The following is a 24290-nucleotide window of genomic DNA, read 5'->3' as shown; positions in this document are numbered from 1 at the left end:
GGAAGCGTGATGGAGGGAGACCCTCAGTGCCCCCACAACTCAACTCGGCCTCTATTATAACCAGCATGAGAGGAAGTCAGGCGTGCACACCACCCGCTCCACTGTTGGTCTAAGCAGCGGGAGCGTGTTAAAACATGTCCCCCAACAATAAGTGTGGAAGGGGGGCGCCAACCCAACCGCACAGCTAGTGGGACGGTTCCTCAGCGGTGTGCTCTCCCTCTGTGTTGTATGTTTCCGTGTGTGTCCAAAGAGATGCTGGTGCAGATGTACAGTACCAGTCAACAGTTTTGACACACCTACTTGTTCAAGGGTTTTTCTTTGTTTTCTACGTTGTGGAATAATAGTGACATATGGAACCATGTAGTAACCAACAACAACAAAAAACGTTAAACAAATCAAAATATATATTTTATATTTGAGATTCTTCGAAGTAGCCACCTTTTGCCTTGATGACAGCTTTGCACACTCTTGGCATTTTCTCAACCAGCTTCATGAGGTAGTCAGTCACCTGGAATGCATTTCAATGAACAGGTGTGCATTGTTAAATAGTGGAATTTCTTTCCTTCTTACTAATGGGGAATTCGTTTTGTGTATTTCATTTCCTCTACATCATTGTATGACTCCTTTGAGCCAATTAGTTGTGGTGTAACAAGGTATACAGAAGATAGCCCTATTTGGTAAAATACCAAATCCACATTATGGCAAGAACAACTCAAATAAGCAAAGATAAACAACAGTCCATCATTACTTTAAAACATGAAGGTCAGTCAAACCGGGAATGGCAAGAACTTTGGAAGTTTCTTCTAAGTGCAGTCGGAAAACCATCAAGCGCTATGATGACGACCACCACCGGAAAGGATGACCCAGAGTTACTGTGCTGCAGAGGATCAGTTCATTAGTTACCAACCTCAGAAATCGCAGCCCAAATAAATGCGAGACAGATTTCAAGTAACAGACATATCGCAACATTGTTCAGAGGAGAATGTGTGAATCAGCCTTCATGGTCAAATTGCTGCAAAGAAACCACTACTAAAGGACACCAATAAGAAGACGACTTGCTTGAGCCAAGAAACACAAGCAATATACATTAGACCAGTGGAGATCTGTCCTTTGGTCTGATGAGTCCAAATTTTAGGTTTTTGGTTCCAACCGCCATGTCTTTGTGAGACACAGAGTGGCTACTTTGAAGAATACAGTATAACATTTGTTTAACATTTTTTTTGGTTACTACATGATTCCATATGTGTTATTTCATAGTTTTGATGTCTTCACTATTATTCTACAATGTAGAAAATAGTACAAAACAAGAAAACCCCTGGAATGAGTAGTTGTCCAATTTTTTTAACTGGTACTGTGTATTTACTGTAAGTGTGCTTGTTTGTGAGCGTATTTGTAGTTGTGAGTGTGGGTGGGTGGGTTTCCTGCGCCTCATAGTCCCCAATGACTATATTCAAGAGCTGTGAATAGAGGAGGGTGAAGGTTTTGACTGTGAGGGAGTTCTTTGGTCTGAGCTTTTCTGAGAAGTGGGACAGTTTCTCAGTTTGGTCATGGTTCATTTCTCTCATCACAACGATTAGTCCAGCTGGTGGGGTAAAAGGTGCCATTCTGGGGTCAGATTGCTCAGTTTCTCAGTGTAAGGTTCACTCTGACTGGAGGAGAGGGAAACTAAACCAGGAGGGAGACAAGGAGCCTCAGGGTACTGTTCACTGCTTAGTACTGACCCCCAATTTAGTTTAGGATAATGAAATCAAACATTGACTGCTACATAGCCTCCTCAGTATTTGACTGTGTTAACATTATGCAGCTGTATTTAACTGCTACACAGCATGTGTTCCAAATGGCACCCTATTCCCTATATAGTGCACTGCCTTTGACTGCAGCCCTGCAGAATATAGGGAATAGGCTGCCATTTGGGGCGCACGCGGTATGTCCCCAAGGGCGCACGCGGTATGTCCCCAAGGGCGCACGCGGTATGTCCCCAAGGGCGCACGCGGTATGTCCCCAAGGGCACAGCCAATCAGTTCAAAAACACCAGTAGTTGATCTAGCGCATGAGAAGAAATATCCCGGTCTTGACCTGCCTCTCCCTGACTTCATGCTTGGCTGGCTCCTCTGCAATGTTGCTCTATTTCCTCTGCAGAGAAAACCATGAAGGGCCATAAGGGAAGACAGAACGGGGTGAAGGAGAAGGGGAAGGAGCGGCAGAAAAGCAGTCCGGAGAAGAAGAAAGAGAGGTGGAAGTCTGACAACGGCTCCCTCCTCAAACAGCTAGGTAGGTCTGACACACCACGGGGGTTTGTGTATGCGCTGCGAGTTTCCAGTCGAGTCGATGACGTGTATGACACCCACTCCCCCCTGAGTTGCTATCACACCTCCCCCGACTTGTCCAGGCTCGCACCATCTAGATCTGGGTGCTGATTCTACACCCTTCTTCTGAAGTGTGCACTTGCACACACTCCCTGTCATGGATTTAACAATGTTGGAGAGCCAATGCCTACACCAATCCAAAGCATTCAAATCAATTACTGGGAGTGTGCAAGTGCACACTTTGGGCGAAGTGTGGTGAATCAGGATGCAGCCTAGGTCTCCTCTGTGGATACCATCTCTGGAGAATGTGTCGGTGCTGAGCGATTAGTACATTTTGAGGTTGATTCGGTGTGATTTATAATAAAAAAAATATTGCGTTTTTCGGTTTCGATTATTTTGGTTGAATGCTGTAAACACAGAATAAAATCATTTTAATAAAAGTCCCATGATGTTAGTGACTGCCCATTGCTGCTTATCACTTATTAACCATCATTTATTCACATGACTTTATTTAATAAAATAATTCATTTATGTATACATCTTTTTTTTTTTATACATTTTTTTTGGTGACTTTTTTTATTTAAGTCTACAGAGCTGCTGCCTGGGGGGAAAAAATCACTATTGTAGTAGTTCTTAAAAGTAAGCCTTATTTACTTTGATGACTACTGAATACCAACTATCAATCACTTAGATCATGTATTTTCAGGTAGAGATACCTCCCGAAGCAACAGCTGCTCTCTATATCACCTCACGTTCGCATGTTCTTCTGTTTCTTGAGTAGCAGACCTAAAAGAAACAAAGCCCGGACAAGTAGATGCGCAATGGATTGTGGTCATTGTAGTTAGTTTAGCACGTAAAATGTTGTAATTATGTCAAATATTATCCTGTTGGAAACTACAACTCCCTACTACATTGCACAGTTCAGGCTGGATCTGATTTATATCTAAGGAAACTGCAATGTGCGCATTGAGCTTAGAAAACTATTCGTTTTAAAAAAACAAAAAATAACCGACATTTCGGTTAATCGCTCGGCACTAATCAGTGTCCAAACTCTCTCCAGATCACGATGAAGATGCTTACAGTATCAACATTCAGGAGGAAAAGTCTTCCCACGGTTACACATACTCAACTAGAAGCATCCTTCATCCCCAGACAATCTGTAGAACCATTAACAGGGAATCGACTAGGAAACCGTTAGCCACTGTTGACGTCTGTGGTTGTCCTGCAATGTTTCACTTTCTGCGTCAATACCGATCTTTTAGCGGACATGACTACGACGCCGATGTGAGGCGAGTGGCTTGGCCCCTTTATTGAAGCTGAGAAGCGACATGTGGACAGGGCCGGAGGAGCCTTTATGTCCCCAGCCTTGGTGAGAGTACCAAAGAAGAATCGTATCCCACGTGTGTCCACAGAGCCCTCGGCTCTCTTCAAGAGCTCCCGTGGGACCGGTGCTTCCCAATGCCCGTCCTTATACTTTACTTTCAGCTTTCCGTTGTCTTACCCACTCCACAACCAGTGAGCAGGTGGACCTGGTGGCGAACTTTCACGTGGGAATCGTATTGTTTACATTATAAGCAGTGCTGTATAGCACTACGGTGGTGAAAACACACACTTCAGGGTCCACCTATAGTACGCCACACAGCGACGATAGACGGTAACATCACGTTCAGTAGGCAGAGCGCTGACCTTTTTTTTTTTTAGGTCCAGGTAAATAACAAGTCTAACAGTGGCTAGCTGGGGGTTTCTTCCTGAATGTCCTTCACTGTTATGTCAACGCTCCACAGTGCTGTGATAACAGAACATGTAACGGAGGACTGTTTTGTTTTTTCCCCTCCGCCTGACTGGTTCCTCAGATGTTATCTCCTCAGCCTACCTCATCGTGTTTTGTGTGTGAAGGGCCTTTTTGCGGGCGACTGAGGACGGTGTGTGTGTGTGTGTGTGTGTGTGTGTGTGTGTTTTGAGTCCATCTGCTCTCTGTCAGACTGCTCAGTAGTGCTCTGACGACTCACAGGGCTTGACTGCATGTGTACCATGTAGGAGCAGGTTGGTATACACTCCAACTCTACCTTTAAGCACTTAACCCCAAGTGTGTGTGTGTGTGTGTCAACAGAAATGGATGCTGTAGTAGTGCTGGTATTCTATTGTTCTTCTCGGACACTGTTTGCACTCTCCTGTTGGCTGGTGTTATATACCGTGTCATTGAGAGATGCCAGTTGAGTCCTTGGTGATGCCAGATCAGATTTGGCCAGGCAGAGAGTTACTGAGAGGAGTTGCAACTATAGCCATGGAAACGCATCTGTTTGCATGGCTTGGTGCAGGTGTAGCTTCTCAGGTGTACATAAAACATTTTTTAAAACAATGTCAATATTATTTTCAGGGTAGAAGGGGTAGAGGTTAATCCTCATGGTGTGGGCCCAGTGTCCCTGCCCGCCACCTTGTTTTTCTGAGCGCCGTGGGTGGGCTGCGTGGCGTTGCGTGCCCCCCTACTAAGGCAGAGCTGCTCTCTTAAATCCCCGGGCTTTAGCGTGTGTGACCTTCCCTCACGGAACAGGATCACCTGGGGGGTCAGAGGGTAGGGGAGAGCATCTCCAGATAAGGCAGCGGGACAGAGGCTGGGAGAGTCGCAAATAGCACCCCTTTCTCTATATAGTGCACTAGTTTTGACCAGAGCCCTTTGGGAATAGGGTGCCAATTGGGACGCGGACGGATACGGGCATCTGACCACCGTGATAAGCCTGTTGTAACGTGACCCCTGGGTGGCAGACAGAGTAGAGTAGAGTACATCTGAGTGTTGTAATGGTGAAATAGACTGCAAGACCTTCTGGGTGTTGATATTGAGAGGGCTGGATAATTACTAACTCTCTCCCCAGACTGATACTTTGGGCATCATTTTAACACTTCATTTGTGTTTCCGCCTCTAAGTTCTTCAGGCATGGAGTTTACAGTGCTCTCCGTCGCTGACTCGCACTGCTCACTCCCCTCTCTTTCCCTCGCTCCGTGCGTATGCGGGGTTGTCAGGGCGACAGTTGGCACCTGAGAACAATTGGCACACTGTAGCGGGGCCTGCACAAACACAAGTCTGGCTCTGCCCCAGCCAGCGCATTCCTGGCTCTTTCTAGCCTAGCTCAGCCTCCCTCCCTCCTGTCCCTGCCTATCCTAGCCTTGCTTAGCCTCCCTCCCTCCTGTCTAGTCTAGCTTAGCCTACCTCCCTCCCTGGCCCTACTTAGCGTAGCTTAGCCTGGTCTGGCCCTGTCCCAGCCAGCGCATTCCTAGCCCTACCGGGCCTCACCTAGCCTAGCATGGGCTGCTACCATACCGCAGCAGCCTAGGCCCCGGGCCTGCTTTCACCGGGTCCACGGAGCAGAGACAGGAGAGGGGCTGCAGCTAGCAGACATGCGCAGCGGGGCGGGTTGGAGATGAAGAGGAGAGGTGGAGCAGAGTGGGTCACGACCAGCCCCCGCCCTCCCTTCTCTTTTCCAACTCTGCTCCCTCCCTCCCTTTCTGTTCCCCCTCCCTCCCTTCTCCCTTCTCTCTGTTCCACCACCTCTCAATACCTCCTCCCCTCTCTAGTCTCCTGTCTCCAGCAGAGGCGCTGGTGCTGTTGCTGCGTCATGGAAACGGCTGGCCTGGGGATGCTGATCCAATCACAGCAGCTCCTCCTGACCTCCTGGTGGGCACAGTGCCTTATGGACTGAAGGGGGAGGAGGGGGGGTGACTGGGTAGAGGATGCATCCCAAATAGCACCCTAGTACCTATTTAGTGCACTACTCTGCCATTTCGGATGGACCCAGTGCCTTTCCAATAGGAGTAATCCGTTGCCGGGTGAATGACAACGGCGATGCGTTGTCCAACAAAAACACCCAAACCGTCTGTCTTTTTAAATAAGCAACTCGTCGGAGAATACTTAACTTTAGTTGTACTGTTGATGGACAAAAAAAATGGACAGTGATGTCGGTCATAGACCCATGAACACGGATGAAATCGTGTGAGTGTGGCCATAGCCTTAGAGGGGGGGCTAACAGGAAGATTTAACAGGTGATGACTCGGTCAGGAATGTTGAGGGTTGTGTTGGTGTGACCGCCTGGGCCCTATGTGGTCTATAGGAATCCGGTACAGTTGATGGTAGTGGGGAGGTAAGATGTGCTGACTAGCATCTCAGTTTGCGGGGAGAAGTACACTTGTTTACCAATCTTCTCTCCCTCCCTCCGTCCCCACACCCCTACCTCGTGTCTCTGTGGTAAGATGTTGACATGCCCAGCAGAGAGCGTCTCTCAAGTTGATCCTCCCTGCCTCCTCTCCTCCCTCTATCCCTCCCTGCCTCCTCTCCTCGGTTGTGTTCCTCCCATACTTCAATAGGGGCTGTGGTGGAATTAGCCCTCTGTTAATGACTGTGATTTAAAAATGCTATTCTAAGTAGGAGCTTCATCTCATTAAACAGGCAGGCTGGGTGTGTGGAGCTGGAGCCAATTGCACCACTGCTAATACTCTGTCCCTATGCCAGCCAGCACCTTACTCATCACCTGAGGAGATTGACACCACTCCACACCAGACAGAGAGACACACATGTAAGGAGGTTATTGTAGCTCATTGAAACAACACAACACCTATAGGGTTTAAATGTATTTTCAGCAGGTCTACCTTTTTAAAAGAGGTGTGTGTGTGTGTGTGTGTGTGCGCGCGTTCAAGCGCCGTTGTTGGAAGGTGTGTGTAGGTGTGTGAAATCCTTTGTGAACAGTGGCTCATGATGTTTTGGGTTGACAGGAACCCAGTGTGTTTCTGGTTTAGGGGCAGGGTTCGGGGAGTGGAGAGTGTTACCCAGCGTACTGTCCCCTGATGCATCTCCCAGACCGTGGGAGAGGGACTTCATGGGATTGGAATACGGGTGGTGGATGGAGCTCTGTCTCTAGGTGTGTTCTGAATAGCGCCCTATCCCCAGGCCTATGTAATGCAACCCTACAGGCCCTGGTCAAAAGTAGTGCACTACATAAGGAATAGGGTCCCATTTGCGACACCGCCTGGCACCAGTGCGTTTCCCTCCCCCTCTCCCGCCTTCTCTCTATTTCCTGTGAGAATCGGTGTTCCCGAGCTGCAGAGAGGCTCTGGCAGCCAACTCTGGGCCTTAATGACAGACAAGGAGCCATGCAAATCTCGTAATTATATACACACACAGCATGCATTGTCTCCAAAAGCTGCGTTTGACAGTGAACGTCCCTGGTGGTGGTGGTGACAAAGCACAGACAGACAGACCGACGCAGAATGGGGCTAATGCATTGTTTAAACTCACACAGGAAGTGGGGTAGATAGGGGGTTTGAGTCCCAAATGTGCCCTTTTCCCTATGTACTGCACTACTTTTGACCTGGGCCCATAGGGGACTGGTTAAAAGTAGTGCACCATATAGGGAATATGTTGACATTTGGGACGCACACCCTACCGCCTGTTAAATGATTGATTCGGTGAAGGAAAGTCTGGTCAGGTTTAGCATCACGACTCCGACCACAAATCCCCCGTACTGTACTTTGTCACCCAGCCCTACGCTGTGTCTTCCTATGTTTTACAGGTTTGTTCCAGACTTCTTCCCGGAAGGCTTTATGTTTTGGACGGAACAGTTGATCCTACTATCCATCCACAGACATTCATGAGATTTCAGAATCGTCTGTATAACAAGGGCGTCAAACTTTATTCCTGGGAGTTCCGTGTGCCTGCAGGTTTTCAATCCTCCCTTGTTACTTAAGTGATCAGTTAAGGTCAAGGATTCATCAAGCACTCCCATTTACCTGGTTCTCTAGGTCACGAATTGAAAGGAAATAACACGGCCCTCCTGGAGTTGAGTTTGACGCCCTCGCTCTAGACTGGTCCTCTATGGTCCTCTCACCTGTCCGTCTCTTCCCCCCAGGTTTCCCCAAGACCTTCCCTCTGGACAACTCGCTGTTTGACAGCTGGCTGGCCCAGTCGGTTCAGATCACGGCTGACGACATGCTGAGCCAGTGGGCCCTGGACGCCGGGCAGCACCGTGACAAGACGGCCAGCTTGCTGTCTGACCAGCTGCTGCAGGGAGAGGAGAGCCTGCTCAGCCTTATGATGGACCACTCCATGAAGTCCACCTGGAAAACCCCTCAGCTGGGCCGCAAGACCCGGGGCAAGCCCAGAGCCCGGGCCCAACACTCCCCCGCCGCAGCAACCACCCCGCCTTCTGCCACCGCTGTCAGTCCCGCTGCTGCTGCCACCGCCTCCTCCACAGCCACAGCCAAGGGGACTCTGCTGGCAGATGACAGGCCAGGCCACGGGGCCCGTAGAGGGGAGAGGTCCCGGGGCTCCAAGGCCCTCCACCACCACCACCACCACCCCCAGACCAGGAGCACTGAGGCACCACTGGACCCGCCGCCGCAGCCGCCCACCTCCAAAATGGACTCCTGTCACATCTCGGAAGAGCGCGGCCCCTGGGACAGCCTCACTGGTACAGCGGCAGCGTCCGCCCCCACGCCGCCCCCTCTAGCCTCCTGCTCCCCCCCACAGCCCTGCATTAGTCCCGGGACAGTGCCTGAGGGGAGGTCAGGGGGGGGTCTCGGTCACCGCACGGCCCTGCGCCTCCGCCTGCCCCGGCAGGGTAAGTCCCGGGGGAAGGGTGGGGGTGGAGGGGGGAAGGAGGTGGCAGAGCGTCCCCTGGATAGGGAGAGAGAGAGGGACCCCCACCCAGTGAAGGAGACGTCGTCGCTGCTGGACCCCGAGACGGATGGCTACTTCTCTGACGCCGAGCAGAGCGACTCGGACACGCACTCCAGCGGCCGCAAGCTCCGCCTGGCCCAGTTGCATTCTGGGAGCGAGGACCTGCTGAGGAGGAGCGTGCTAGCGTTGTAGAAAAAAAACTGAGACACTCTCTCACACACACACACACACACACACACCATCGTCCAGAAGACACACTGATTTCTCAGACTGACCGGAGCTCCATCCCAGCTCCCGCTACCATGGCTACAGTCTGTCTGTCCGTCTGTGCTTTTGATATTATACATGCCGTTCTTTTCTCTCTAGATCGCTTTAATGAACCAAATCTCTGTACTTCACTATAGTCCTAAATCAGTCTCTCTGCTCTGTTCTGGGGATTTGAACGTAGCTGTTAGTCAGATAGCTACATACACAACGAGACCCTAGATGTTAGTAGTGCTTGTTAAAGTAACAAATGCTGTATGATGACGTAGGAAGACAAAGAGGAAATGGATTTTGGACAATGTTACATTTGAGGTTTTATTTTTGAAGTATAGCATGGCGGTGATCCATGCCATCGACCCGTCCTAGTGGTGTGGTCAGTGGTGACTAGCCGCTAGCATTGGGGTGAATACTTTGTGGGCATTATAAGCTGGTTCAGACGAATCTCTTCCTTTCTCTTGACGTAAGATGGATCCCGCGAGGCGATTTCCTGGGATCTGATGTTTTTAAAAAGCCTTTCAGTTCAGCATCATTCTGAGAAATGTACAGAAAATATCAAACAAATATTAGCCTTTTAAAAGCACAAATAGCTAACAGGAACTGTAACACAAACATTGCGGCATAAACACGCACACTCTTTCAGACATGCACACCAGACACATTACACACACACACGCATACTCTAAACGACTCTGTCTACATCCAGCCGTTGTAGAAACACACTGGTTGATAATTACTTCAGCTCTTCACTGACTCCTCCCTCATCTTCCGTTTGGGCCTGAATCATTGGAGAAACAGTATTTTATCGTGTGCCTTCTGTCGCTCCCCCAAAATAAGTTTATCAATCACTTCTATAATCAGATTTGTTACAATCAAAAAAGGAACATCTGTTGTATTGGCCATCAAGCGTACTGAAACAGAGGGCTTCTCGGACCTTAATTGTAGTGCCTAAAAAAAGATATGTAAATGCAGCTTTTGCCGTTTAATCAACCCAACCGCATGCAAAGCCACACAGTTCTACCATATTTGTGCAAAGTGCTGCCCCAACAAAGCAACTTCTGGAGTCGTCGTTGCTCCATTCAGACGAATCGTATAGTCAGCTACAGCACAGAGTTCTGGATTCTGACTACTTTTTTGAGTTCTTTGTAAATTTATGTTTTAGTTTTTTTTTCCGTCTCAGAGAGTTGTATTTTGTACTAAAAGCGGTCCACAGTATTTTCTCAGGGTTTAAAAAAAAATAAAAAATAAAAATAAAAAAAATGTTTTTGAAGGCGACGAAGAAGGGTTGAAAATGTATTGAAATCAAAGTTAATCCGTAAATATATAATACCATATACAGCCTTTTCTACATATGATGGGTATGTATAGAAAAGGTTCCTTTGGCAATGCTCACTGTTTAAACTCTGACTACTACTGTGCTGAGAGCTTTTCTCATGTCTCAGTCAGTACACTACTACTACCCACCTGGCTGTCTCCTGAGTTGATAATGCCAAAGAACAGTGTGTATAACAGACAGGGCACCATGCACTTACTCAGTCTGCGTCCCAAAAATGGCACCCTATTCCCTGCTTAGTGCATAAGGTGCCATTTGTGACGCAGCCTCACTTGGGAGTTGTGCATTGCTCAGGCCTGCGCTGGCATGGTGTGACTCGGCCTTTTTTAAGGGGGGGGGGGGGGGCGTCCTGACACCCACCACCACTATTCCACCTTGGACTCTCCCATTCCCTGCTCCCACAGGTGTGTTACTTACTGGCCCTCTGTGCCACTGACCTACTCTGGATGGAGTGGCCTACGTCCCCGTCCCCGTCCCCCCAACCTGGAGAGAGTTGAATGCTGCTGAACCGTGTGTGGATGGGCAGCTGATGGCTGAGCCCGCTGACAACCCCCAGCGCTGGTATAACAGGGTCGTAATATAGAAGATGACTCGTTTTGTATGTTTGTTTTCCTGTCCCAGAGGGGACACAAGGATTCAGGATGAAACTTCCTAAAGCAGCGTATTGGTCAGGTGACACTGTCTGTCTACAGCCAGTCTGGCTCCTTCCTTTCCATCCACCGTAACCCTTGGAGGCAGACCATTACAACCATAGAAACAGAATGAGTAGCACATTCTATTCATTTCTTATTCTACAATCACATCATAATACCATAAGAACAACAATGCTCATCGTTGTCTGCAGATAGGTCGTCGGGGTGGGTGAGTGGGGTTAGCACTGTAGCAAAACCCACAGAATCCACCCCACCACCTAACCGTTTACGTGTTGCTAAGACAATGAAATGTAAACTTGGTTTCAATATTCAATATATACACAGATTTAGACTAGGCTGTGTTTTAGATGGGACCCTTCATATACGGCCCCCAACGTAGTAGAAAACAGGTTGTTATTATTATTATTATTGGAGAGGGGCGTCTACGCCCTCTTCCTCCGCTTCTTTTCAGAAACAGTAGGCTGGAGTTCTAGTGAGGTGGTGAGGAATTTCGGTCCAGCAGGCAGCAGGTGACAGCACTTTTCATGCAGACGTATGGATGGATGGTATTATCCTACAGAGTATGGATGGATGGTATTATCCTACAGAGTATGGATGGATGGTATTATCCTACAGAGTATGGATGGATGGTATTATCCTACAGAGTATGGATGGATGGTATTATCCTACAGAGTATGGATGGATGGTATTATCCTACAGAGTATGGATGGATGGTATTATCCTACAGAGTATGGATGGATGGTATTATCCTACAGAGTATGGATGGATGGTATTATCCTACAGAGTATGGATGGATGGTATCATCCTACAGAGTATGGATGGATGGTATCATCCTACAGAGTATGGATGGATGGTATTATCCTACAGAGTATGGATGGATGGTATCATCCTACAGAGTATGGATGGATGGTATTAACCTACAGAGTATGGATGGATGGTATTATTATTATCCTCCTCAAGCAGGGTTTCTTTGCCCCATTCCCGACGACCCACCTGATTTGCATGTTTTATTCCAGCCCTACACTTAACGCCCATTATTCTGCTAATCAAATTGATGATCAGTTGAATAGGTTGCGTTAGTGCTGGGCTGGAACAAAACGTGCATTCAGTCCCCCTGGAATTGGGTTGAGAAATGCTGCTTTGGCGTTTGCTGTGGATGAATGTCCTCGTGCTGTCCCCGTACCACCCAGCTGCTGCTGCTGCTGTTGTCTGTAGCGTGACAAAGCCGTCAGCACACTAACAGAACACAACGGCGACGTCATTGAAAAGGATCTCCTCTTCTGTGTTAGTTGCTTTATCCCTTAGGGAACTGGTTCAAGGCTGTAGTAGTTTGACTGCCGTTTACTCATGTTTGTTTATTTTTATGCACCAACAATAATGTAGAATACTGTACTAGAAACCCTTTTTGTTTCCGTGTTAAAAGCCTTCGCAAGCCGTTTTTGTAACGCTTCAGCCGCGGCTCATATAACTAGAATGCTGACTCATAATCAGACCGACTGCTTCCTTACTAGCGCTTCTCCGACCGTCGACTGACTGCTTCCACACTGGGAAGTATGGTTCCAATCCAACACCCGCCCCGCAGACCAGTGCTCTGTCTCACTTCCCTCCCCTTCTTCAGTGTTTCCGACGGCCCGCCTCAGCTCCTTCAGAGTTTTGAAGCACGGGCGGGTCAAAGGAAGAAGCTTTCAGGACAAATAATGACGTGCATGTGTTGTGTAATGGAGAGAGCGTTTGTCACTGCTGCCGCTCTGGGCAGAAGAGGGAGAGAGAGAGAGGACAGTTTGTTCTTTCCTCTTAGTGTTTGCACCCTGTCCACAGTGAACTTAACAGACAGGGAATCTAAACAACACCCCTCCCTCTCTCTCTGTCCCTCCCTCTCTCCCTCTCTCTGTCCCTCCCTCTCTCTCTCTGTCCCTCCCCCCTCTCCCCCCCCCCCTCTCTCTGTCCCTCCTTCTCCCTCTCTGTCCCTCCCTCTCTCTCTGTCTCCCTCTCTCTCTGTCTCCCTCGCTCTGTCCCTCCCTCTCTCTGTCCCTCCCTCTCTCTCCGTCTCCCTCTCTCTGTCCCTCCCTCTGTGGGGCTCACAATCGTAAAGAGCAAACACTTCTCTGTTTTCACTGGAGCTGGGGATTATTTACTTTCTCTGGTTTTGTTTTTTTATGCAGAACCAGAGAGAAGTTGATTTGATAGGTGGGAACTGCATAGCCAGTAGTGAGTGTGTTTGTTTTAGTGTCTGTCCGAGTCAATGCTTGTGTGTGTGTGTGCGTGTTTGTCTGTGTCTGTCGAGTCACGAGTGTGTATTTGTGTGTGTGTGTGTGTGTGTGTGTTGGCTAATTGAAGTTAAAATGGTCAGGCCGGCTCCCCAGTGGGCTGATCAGCGTGCAGCTGAAGCCTGGGAGAGACCTTTTGTTCTCTCACTTCCTCCATGGAGAACACTCACAGAAACTAACCGCTGCTCTCTGGCAACACAGCGTCTGTATCTCAAATGGCATCCTATTCCCTATTATAGTACCTACGGCCCTGGTCAAAGGTAGTGCACTATGAAGGAAAAAGGGTGCCATTTAGGATGTACTCGAGCTATTTATGACCAGCAGGGTCACAGAATGTGTTCCTCTCATTAAATTCAATAGCATTTCAAAATGTTCAAGTTCCACAGTTCAAACAACTTGCTCCCATGTTTGTTTGTGATTGCCGTTCCGTGACTTGTATGAATACACATATGAATCCATTTCCAGGAGAGAAGGTTTATCCATGACCATCGCTGCTCCTCCTAAGGTCGGGCTAATTTACCGGTTGTGTCTCTGCAACAGAGCCGAGCTCTGATGCTTAGCAGGTTTTGTTTTTTGTAGTTGATCTGGCATCACTTTTCTGACGTTGACTTACACCGGCACTAATTGGTCTTTTGACCAATCACATCAGATCTTTTTTTCAGAGCTGATCTGATTGGTCAGAAGACCAATTAGTGAAAAAAGTATATCAGAATCGGGCTGCCTGTAAACGCAGCCAATATGCCTGTCCTGTATCTCCTAATGGTCACATTCATAATTTTGATGGGAGTACGTGATCTCTCTGATCAAAGCAGACTCTGACATGGTTCCTCCTCCCTCCACCCTCCACGTCTTATTTGTCCTTAAAAGGCGCTGAAATCTCTGCTGCCGTATACAATTCAATTCCACACCCAATTAGGCTCGATCTGCATCAGTTCTACAATACGATAATATGAATGTTGCAGGGGTTTATCCTTCTGTATTCTTTGTTTCAAAGAATGTTGTGCCATTTGTTAATAGCAAAGAGAAATATTGAACATATATTAAAAAGAAGAGCTATTTTAAATTATTTTTTGGCTTTTTTTGCAATATTTATTTTCTTGTATTAGAGTCTTTGTAGGAGGAAAAACAAAAAATGTATTTTTCATTAGTGCAAAAAACCTATTTTTTTCCTTTTTGTACACTTTCAATGTTAAGCAAAACGTTAAAAAGCAATATGATGATGTTCCATGTGACTGTATCTGCATGCTGTTTGTGTTGCCTTAAAGACGGCTGCGTCCACTATGACCCCCCCCCCCCTCCTCCCCTCCTCCCCCCGGCACTATGGTGTGGTTGACCAGTGTAGTCAATAAAGCAGTGCTTTCTGTGTACCCATGCTCTGGACCGTCTCTCTGTTCAGTTCACCATCCCAGGAGCTCATTTTTAAGGGGCAATCTGGGATTCAAATAACAACAAATATACTCCGCCACTTTTTTTTGGTGAACAGTTGAGGGATGGGGTACGACAGTTGAACTAAGCTCATTTCTAAGTGATATTCTTAAAGAATCAATGGCTGTTTATCGTTGAATTAAAAGTTGTTTTTTTAAATGGCTGTACTAATCCCAGATTGCCTCTTTTTTTATTTGTTTTATTTTTTTAAGCTCTGTTCAAGGGTTGATTGATTCAGTCACACTGTGTTGAATCAATCTGGGTCTCTACAGACGGACCCAGAGGTAACTAGGCTAGTTACTCCATTTTACATGTATTGTAGGTTGGGAGATAAAGGGCCAGTAAAAGGTGACGCTTGTGCCATCAAACCCTTGAAATTTATCCAGAAGGTCGCAGCCTGGATTTAAACCTCCCCAAGTTCTCCCATGTCACCCCGCTCCTCCGCGCTACTCCATCAGCTTCCAGTTGAAGCTCGCATCCCCTGGTGTTTGCCTACGGACCTGCAAGGGGAATGCCCCTCCCTACCTTCAGGCTAGGCTCAATCCCTACTCCCCAACCCGGGCACAATCCACACAACTCTGGTTTCGTGGCCCTCCAACCTCCTACAGGGGTCACCTCTGCCCAGTTAAAGCTTTTCTCTGTCCTAGCTGCCCCCCCCCCTCCCCCAATGGTGGAACAAGCTTCCCATTAACATCAGGGCAGCGGAGTCCCTGCCAATCATCCTAAAACCCTACCTCTTCAAAAAGGATCTTAAACCCCAAGTCACCCCTGCCCCCTTCACCTATCTTAAGAGGAATGTACTAATTGTAAAACGCTCTATTATATCAAATCAAATCAAATTTTATTTGTCACATACACATGGTTAGCAGATGTTAATGCGAGTGTAGCGAAATGCTTGTGCTTCTAGTTCCGACAATGAAGTAATAACCAACAAGTAATCTAGCTAACAATTCCAAAACTACTACCTTATAGACACAAGTGTAAGGGGATAAAGAATATGTACATAAAGATATATGAATGTATGTATATTATATATGAAACGTCCCAAGTTGTAGCTGAAGGCGATGAATAAGTTATCAACACATTCATCTTCAGGTGAACATAACCGTAGTATCCTTATACAGCTAGTTCCTCTGTGTTTGATAGCTCATACTGTAGCTCACTACATACCATGTGCCTATGTCAACCGTTAACATTTCCAAGTAACATCAAAACCAAAAACATGGCGTACTTTAAAGACTTGACGAAGCAGAGAGAATCTTTCTAACAAAATGTTAATGGACTGCTGCCGTGTTCCTGTCAAATGTACACCACTTTCAGACACTTTTACAACTCATTTCCCAGGACATCCAGTAAGCAGAATAACTGGGTAGGAAACATTTTCATCCCAAATGGCACCCTATTCCCTTTTGCACTACTTTTGACCAGACCCCTATGCGCCACTGCACTATATAGGGAATAGGGTGCCATTTGGGACGGACCCAACGGGTAGTTTATCCAAATCATCCTTAAAGTATCCGAAATCGTCTGTTCCCCTCCTCAAATGGCGAATGTTAAGAGCGTGACCTTCAGTGTTCTCTGGGAAGAATTAGGGTCTCCCGCTGCTCTTAAAGAAACAAGCGTTGACTTTGTGGAGGACTTGTTTAAAAGTGTCCTACCCACCAGCTCGCAGGAAATTAAAGATAGTTTATTGTTGTTCATGGCTTGGGTCCAGGGCACTTTGCTGTAAGTGACGTACTGTATCGCTTCCCGAGTAAATATCCACCATGACAGGGCAGTGCTGTCGATCAAATCTACATTTTGAAAACTAGTAGTAGAGTAGAGCAGCTATATTGGGGGTAAACTTGTGTGTGAATTGAAAAGACCAATTTAAAAGTTGGTTGATTTTAAAAAGTAGTGGTATCTTGATAGTCGCACAAACGCATAAGGCCACCATTTAAATGTTTTTCTTTTTAAATCATTATTTGATACCATCACTGCTAGTTAGACTCATTGCTACCTCTTAGCTATGTCTGTCTATATGAACAAACAGTTGGTAAATGTGATATGATTATGTCACTGTAATGTGGACAGTTGCCATGTTGGTGAATAATCCCCCATGACCTCTTCTAACTCGTCTGTAACGTTCTGCCCAATACAGAAACAGATTGCAGTTGAGTCATCCTGCCACACGAGGGGGCAGCTGTCATTTTGTCTCCTGCAGGTAGACAGCTGGAAAAAAACCTCACTTCTGAGGGGCATTAGTTGCCAGTTTATGTCAATGCTACAACTGGGCATCCCTTAACATGGTGGTGTGGGAGGAAGGGGCTGCTACCATGATAGGATGTCTACATCAACCGGCCTGACTTTATGGCCCAGCATATTAAACCATTTTGGAGGAGACGAGGCAACTAGAGAACACTGTTCTGCCAGAGCGGATCTGCAGAGTGGAAGCCGGACAGGAGGAGTTGACAGTGAAACACTCAACGAGTGACCTCTTGTGGCCATATTAAATTACATCAAAATCAATTACTCACTAGGCTACAGTAACAGTACACAATTGAGGACAATTACAATCTTGTCCTAATTTTGAGTGGAGCTCTATTGACAATCACAAATCCGATACTGGATCTATATTGTTAACCCAAACTAGCACTTTCAAAGATGGCTGTCCCTGTAGACTTAAGTCAGTGTTTATTAAGCTGTAGAGTAGTAGGTTAACAGGTCGTTCCACGAAGAGTGCCTTTTGAGTCCATTTTATATTTACGGGTTCAAGTAGTGAAGCTGGGTGAAACCCTATTTGTTGGCGTTCATTATTCTGGTTCTCCAAAGATTTTGTAGAGAAAAAAAAATGCAAATGCCTGTGAGATGGTAAGGCCTAGAAGGGTGCCACTTGGCATGATGGTAAAGGCCCACGGGCCACAGCCTCTCATGCGATGCCGTTTGGCCAGATGGTGGTGCTATAACAAGCAATTTAAAGCAAACTTTGAAAGGTCATGCCCCTCACCCCGTTTGAACTAGAGTCATGAAATTCAGTACATAGATCCCTCTCCTCACAATAAACAAATTTGCCTCGTGGACCCATAAGGTCTGCCAAGATGGATCTTCTGCCATTAAACATTTTGTGAAAAGCACTTAAAACAGTACTATTCTGTCACTGAATGACCGATCTACACAAAACTTAACATATAGCATCTGTGGACCAAGGTCTCTCACCACATCATTTTCCAGGTTAGCATCTCAAACAACATGGCCACTACATATGAATAACCACTCACGTGGGTGTGGTCGAGCACACAAACGCATATAAATCACACACAGATATAACACTAGAAACACATGTTCCAAACATGTCTTATATCGACATAACCTGAAAGGCCGCTCAGCAAGGACGAAGCCACTGCTCCAAAACCGCCATAAAAAAGCCAGACTACGGTTTGCAACTGCACATGGGGACAAAGATTGTACTTTTTGGAGAAATGTCCTCTGGTCTGATGAAACAAAAATAGAACTACTTGGCCATAATGACCATCATTATGTTTGGAGGAAAAAGGGGGAGGCTTGCAAGCCGAAGAACACTATCCCAACCGTGAAGCACAGGGGTGGCAGCATCATGTTGTGGGGTTGCTTTGCTGCAGGAGGGACTGGTGCACTTCACAAAATAGATGGCATCATGAGACAGGACAATTATGTGGATATATTGAAGTGAAATCAGTCAGGAGATAAAGCTTGGTCGCAAATGGGTCTTCCAAATGGACCCCAAGCATACATCCAAAGTTGTGGCAAAATAGCTTAAGAACAACAAAGTCAAGGTATTGGAGTGACCATCACAAAGCCCTGACCTCAATCCTATAGAAAATTTGTGGGCAGAACTGAAAAAGCGCGTGCGAGCAAGGAGGCCTACAAACCTGACTCAGTTACACCAGCTCTGTCAGGGGGACGGGCCAAAATTCACCCAACTTATTGTGGGAAGCTTGTGGAAGGCTATCCGAAACGTTTGACCCAAGTTAAACAATTTTGAAGGCAATGCTACCAAATACTAATTGAGTGTATGTAAACTTCTGACCCACTGGGAATGTGATGAAAGAAATAAAAGATTAAATTAATAATTCTCTCTAGTATTATTCTGACATTTCACATTCTTGAAATAAAGTGGTGATCCTAATTTCTACTAGGATTAAATGTCAGGTATTGTGAAAAACAGAGTTTAAATGTATTTGGCTAAGGTGTATGTAAACTTCCAACTTCAGCTGTACATTCAAATGATTAAGTTGTTTTGTGACAGAATGTTATTAGGTGAAATTAAGTTAACATTTTTACACTTCTAAAAGTGAATGAATTGGTGGAACGACCTTTAACAATGAACAACAGTGTCTCTTCTTCTCAGGTTATTATCAGGGGAGGGTGTTTCAGCCGGTTGCATTATCCTCTGTTATAGCCGGGGGCTTTCTCCTTCTTTTCGGCTCTTTTTGAAGTGTGTCTGGGCTGACAGAGCTCCGAGTCCCCCTCCACTATCACTGACTCCACTGTTTAAGTTTGTATATTTAGGGGCTGTGTCCTCTGGGAGTGCGTGCGTGTGTGTGTTGTGTGCGAGAGAGAAAAAGCAGGCAGCATTGTTCCGAGCACCATCGCAGCTCTGTGACCTATCTCCCCTTCTCTAAGATAAGTTCCCTTCTCTCTTTTTTTATTTTTTTTAAGTCGTTCTCTCCCGCTCCAGTCAGACAGCATTGCTCCAAGTATGTAAACATTTCATGTCTATTTATGGTTACCGTGGGGCAAAATCAGTGCCGCCCCTGGAGTGAATTAAGTTTTGTCTCTCTGGTTACGGCTCCCAGTTTCCAAATGGGTCCTGGCTTCAGCACATACTTCAGCACAAGGTGTACCAAACCTAGGAAGTGGATGATAGGATCCCAGCCAAAAGGGTCCACTGTTGTTTTTCTACACAGAAAGTAGGTGCTGTGTTTGTGTGTGCGTGCACGCATGTACTTTTCACCTAATGTAAAGTTGTAAAAGTCTGAACTTGATTCTGTCATTATGTTTCATTGCTAGGCAAGAAGACATGTCTTTATGTGCGTCTTAAAGACTAGGTCCGGCCTCAATGTCTTTGTAGTGTTGGCCCCGTATGCCAACATTGACTGCCAGCCTTAGTAAAGTACAGTGTCCTTTCCCATCAAGAAATAAGTATAGTATGTGCAAACTCACAAATCTCTTGAAATATCAGTTATTCAAGACAATAGGCTTTTTGGTCCAGTATGTTCTCCTACTTTTGCCTCAGCAAATGGTTAGGCTCAAGTCAAATCAAAGGTATTTGATAATGCCACAAAATGAAAGTCATGCCCACACTGTCAAATTTATCAAAAAAATTTGACAATGCAGAACTTAATTTAGCTCAATAAACCACAAGCTCATCATTACATTCCCATACAGAATTCACTTGTCATCACAAACCTAGACGGGACAATCATTCACACGAGTGTCATCTTCACGTTTCGACACTTTCTATTGCACTTCCTCTAACATTCCAGCCACTTGTGTTTGTGTCTGGCTTGTTGAACTGGGAACAAGGGACACATGCCAGAATTGCCCGTTATCTTCTCACCCATCAACTACTAGAACCAGATCAATCAGCTACTGTAACTGTGTGTGTGTGTGTGTGTGTGTGTGTGTGCACAGACTGAATCCATACTCAAGAGTACAGTACAGAGGCACACATGAGGTCAATCAAATGACTCCCCAGACAGCAAAGCATGTCTGGCACTGAATGGTTGTCATCTCACTGGTGAGGTCATCCTACGTTATACTTATATAACATATATAAATAAAGTTGTAAGTAGGTACATATATATAGCATTCACCAGCACAAGGAAAAAGAGGAAAACATTTAAAAGATGTATTAAAGGAATATTGCCAATGTAGCTAAAAATGGCAGAAATATATCAAATGTGTATTTTACGTTCAACCATTAATGATGAGTCTCATGTATTCATGGGTTTCAAAAACTGTCATGGACAGTTTTTCGTAAGACCATTAGAGATGACCTTTGTTATCCAATATCATTTGGTAATAAAACACAGACAGTGCGAATTGTGGAGGACGGATGGTGCTCTCTTCTCATTGTTGTTAGTATGAAAGTTGTTTTAATGCTGATTTGATCAGAAATGGGACAGAGGTAATGCCATCAGCAATTGGAAATCACTTTGTCCTGTGCTGTCACCGTGAAGACAGCATCACAACAGCCACACTACGCTCCACAACAGAGCAGACTCGCAGAGGTCGGTGGGAATGCTTTTGGGTCTTATCCAGTTAAAACAATTTGAAATGAAAACATTTAAGGGTCCTTTACATGACATTCTGTAATAATGACAGAAACATTGTAATCACAAGTTTGCACACATACAAGGTTATGTACACGAAAAGTCATGTGTATAGAGATGGTAGAGCTGGTTTGTGAAGACAATGAAGTTATAATTGTGTTCTTGTTTAATCTTCAAATCAAACCTTTCAACATCATTCAACCAGCACCAGCTGAGCCATTCTCAGTTGGTTCTGGAAGTGGACATTGCCCACAGTCTTGCCTGGCCAGAGGAAGCAACTGATCCATTCCCAGACCAGAGATCATCCTCTCTGCGTACAGGTGAGACCGAGGCCAGCCACACACGTGAGCGGTGTAACACAGAAGTCTACCATCAGGGGATTCTGCATCAGACCAGCCAAAGGAGGAAAGACCACCATTGTTCCCATTAAGGAGAGCCAGAAGTGTCGAGGACCTCCATCTCCCAGCCCAAAAACTGTCCAACCCTGTGAGGGGGCAGTGGAGTTGGTGGTACCGCTGTGAGTGGAACTGTGGAGGGGCCTGGAGGTGGCAGGGCTGAGAGGGACAGATGTGCCCAGAATCAAATCAAATTTGATTGGTCACATACACATGGTTAGCAGATGTTATTGCGAGTGCTGTGAAATGCTTGTGCTTCTAGTTCCGAAAGTGCGGCAATATCTAACATGTAATCTAACAATTCCACAACAACTACCTAATTCACACAAATCTAAGTAAATGAATGGAATAAGAATATATACTGTACATATAAATATATGGATGAGCAATGACAGAGCGACATAGGCAAGATGCAGTACATGGTATTTAAAATACAGTATATACATATGAGATGAGTGATGCAAGATATGTAAACATTAACAAAGGCCAGAGGCGATGTGGGAAGTGTGGCCTCATGGTCCTGATGCTAGTCCTGGCTGTTTTCTCCTGTCAGTGGGAGTCTGCATGGTCAACATTGTTAAAGGGGAATGGTGTAAGCTGGATGAGAAGGACACATACTCGATTGATAAATTCATTTGAAAAGAAAATGGAAATCACTGTGTACTGCATATGTTTAAAGAGTGAGATATGGGACAATATACTCTTCTCAGTCAATACAGTTCCTCAGGGTAAAAAAACAACTGATCTGAACCACATATTATTGAGTGTCTCAAATGTCACATATGGCTCTGGTCAAATGTTGTGCACTATATAAGGAATAAGGGTGCCATTTGGGACGGATACATCGAGTCAGTAGAAAAATAATAACATGTCCTGGTCTGGTGGTATACATTGGAAATATTGGAGACATATTTGCGAACATTACAAACAATTGAAATGTAAACTGTTTCTCCGTTTCAAAATCCGCATCCGCCAATTAAAATTGTTGACGTAATTGCACGTGATAGAACGCTATTTTCCATATCCTGGCGTACTTAGTGGTTGTCACTAGTTACCACCGCCACAAAGTCTAAATTATCGTAAACATGCATCATTTTTATTGTTGCTTTTTGGTCGCAATTTAAGGTTAGCAGTGTGGTTACCATTAAGGTTCGGTGGTTTAAAATATGATTAAAAAAAATATAAATTGTAGAAATAGGCACGGGGGTTAGCCATAATTATGACTTTGTGACTGTGGTAACTAGCGACAAACAAACCAAAAAACAGCTGAATGTGATTATTTTAGTGACAATGCTCGAGAAGACGGTGTTTGGAGGATATATTGGCACGGGTGTTGTTAGGCCCGAGACGAAGTCGACACACTCCGGTTTCGAGGGCATTATCACTTTATATATATTCATTAAACACGTTATTTTGATTAATTTATTCATACTATTTCATCCTTCCACAAGATATAGTCCCGACACAAATATAGGGTTGCTACCCAAGCTGGCTGGTCGTTCTATAGGTTCGGTTGCCAGAGACACAGGCTAAGTGTTTTTGTTCTGTATCTATAGACGCGACCCAGTCATTCCTTTTAAATGTTCTATTGCCATACCGGCTGGCAACGTTCTTATCCTTTGCTTGCTAGCTAGCCAACCTCGGCGAATTTACAGTCAAGTCAAACAGTGCAGCCAGAATAACAACACATTAGCTTCATTTGCATTTGTTTAAGATGTTTTCTTGTGACATTTGAGATCATGTCTAGGTTCAGATGCTTTTCATAGTGATCAAGTTTATCAATTGCCTGGCAGGGCTGACGACAATGGATTGCCAGTCAGACAGAGCAGAGAAAATATGCAAATTTGGAAGACACTGGTTGGAATGCGGTTTTGACCAATCAGCATTCAGGATTAAGACCCACCCAGTTTATAATGCCAATTGTGGTAATGGCTAGAAGGGATACCGATACTGTCAAACTTACGTCATATTCTCGTTCACTACGAGAGTTTGCGTCATGGATTGAAAGTATACCGATTTTGTCATAGTCCTGTTCACTACGAGTTTGCGTTTTACACATCGTCGAGTTCTACAGCAGACTGGACTTGATTTCCACAGGATCGCTAGCTAGCATAACTATTGGGGTACTTTCTACGGAGCACATTACATTACTACATGGGCTCCAGAGTGGTGGAGTGGTCTAAGGCACTCCATCTCAATGCAAGAGTCGTCACTACACTACCTAATTCGAATCCAGGCTGTATCGCATCCGGTCGTGATTGGGAGTCCCGTCCCATAGGGCGGCGCACAATTGGCCCAGCGTCGTCCAAATTTGGCCGGGTTAGGCTGTCATTGTAAAGAATTTGTTCGTAATTGACTTGCCTAGTTAAATAAAGGTTCAATAAAAAATATATTTATTAGTGTTATCAGCTAGTAATTTTGCCCTTGTGGAACTTAAGAGGACAGTGGTTAGAGGTCCATGTATAGTTTGAGTAGTTTTTCTGTTCTACTTGATTATTATTGCACCAACCTGGTGTCCCAGCTCTACCAGTCCGTGATGTGAAGAATGGAAATATTGTCTTATTCTTTCTTTTCATATACTAACTGGCCACCAGACTACAGAAACTACAGCAATGGAACTGAAGTAATGGAATAGCAATAACTATAACGCTAGCAATAGGAATATGGCATGAGAGATGCCAAAAAGAAAGTCA

General features: G+C 45.6%; 1 protein-coding gene across 2 annotated transcripts in view; it reads left to right on the top strand.

The window, feature by feature from the left end:
• LOC110537725 (protein Jade-1) overlaps positions 1-10502 on the top strand; it is a 144446-nt gene extending 133944 nt beyond the window's left edge. The window contains exons 11-12 of one of the 2 annotated variants that reach the window (XM_036937730.2): positions 2140-2271; positions 8201-10502. In XM_036937730.2, coding sequence (XP_036793625.1) covers positions 2140-2271; positions 8201-9162 — 1094 coding nt within the window. In that variant the 3' untranslated portion in view covers positions 9163-10502. The remainder of the gene's footprint in view (positions 1-2139; positions 2272-8200) is intronic. The other variant, XM_090192729.1, reaches the window with a different exon arrangement.
• Positions 10503-24290: the final 13788 nt, after the last annotated feature.

This window comes from Oncorhynchus mykiss, chromosome 12 (assembly GCF_057628025.1).
Source record: "Oncorhynchus mykiss isolate SJ-2025 chromosome 12, ASM5762802v1, whole genome shotgun sequence".
NCBI classification, from domain to species: domain Eukaryota; kingdom Metazoa; phylum Chordata; class Actinopteri; order Salmoniformes; family Salmonidae; genus Oncorhynchus; species Oncorhynchus mykiss.
Note: the sequence above shows the minus strand (reverse complement) of the source record. Positions and strands in the feature narration are given on the sequence as shown.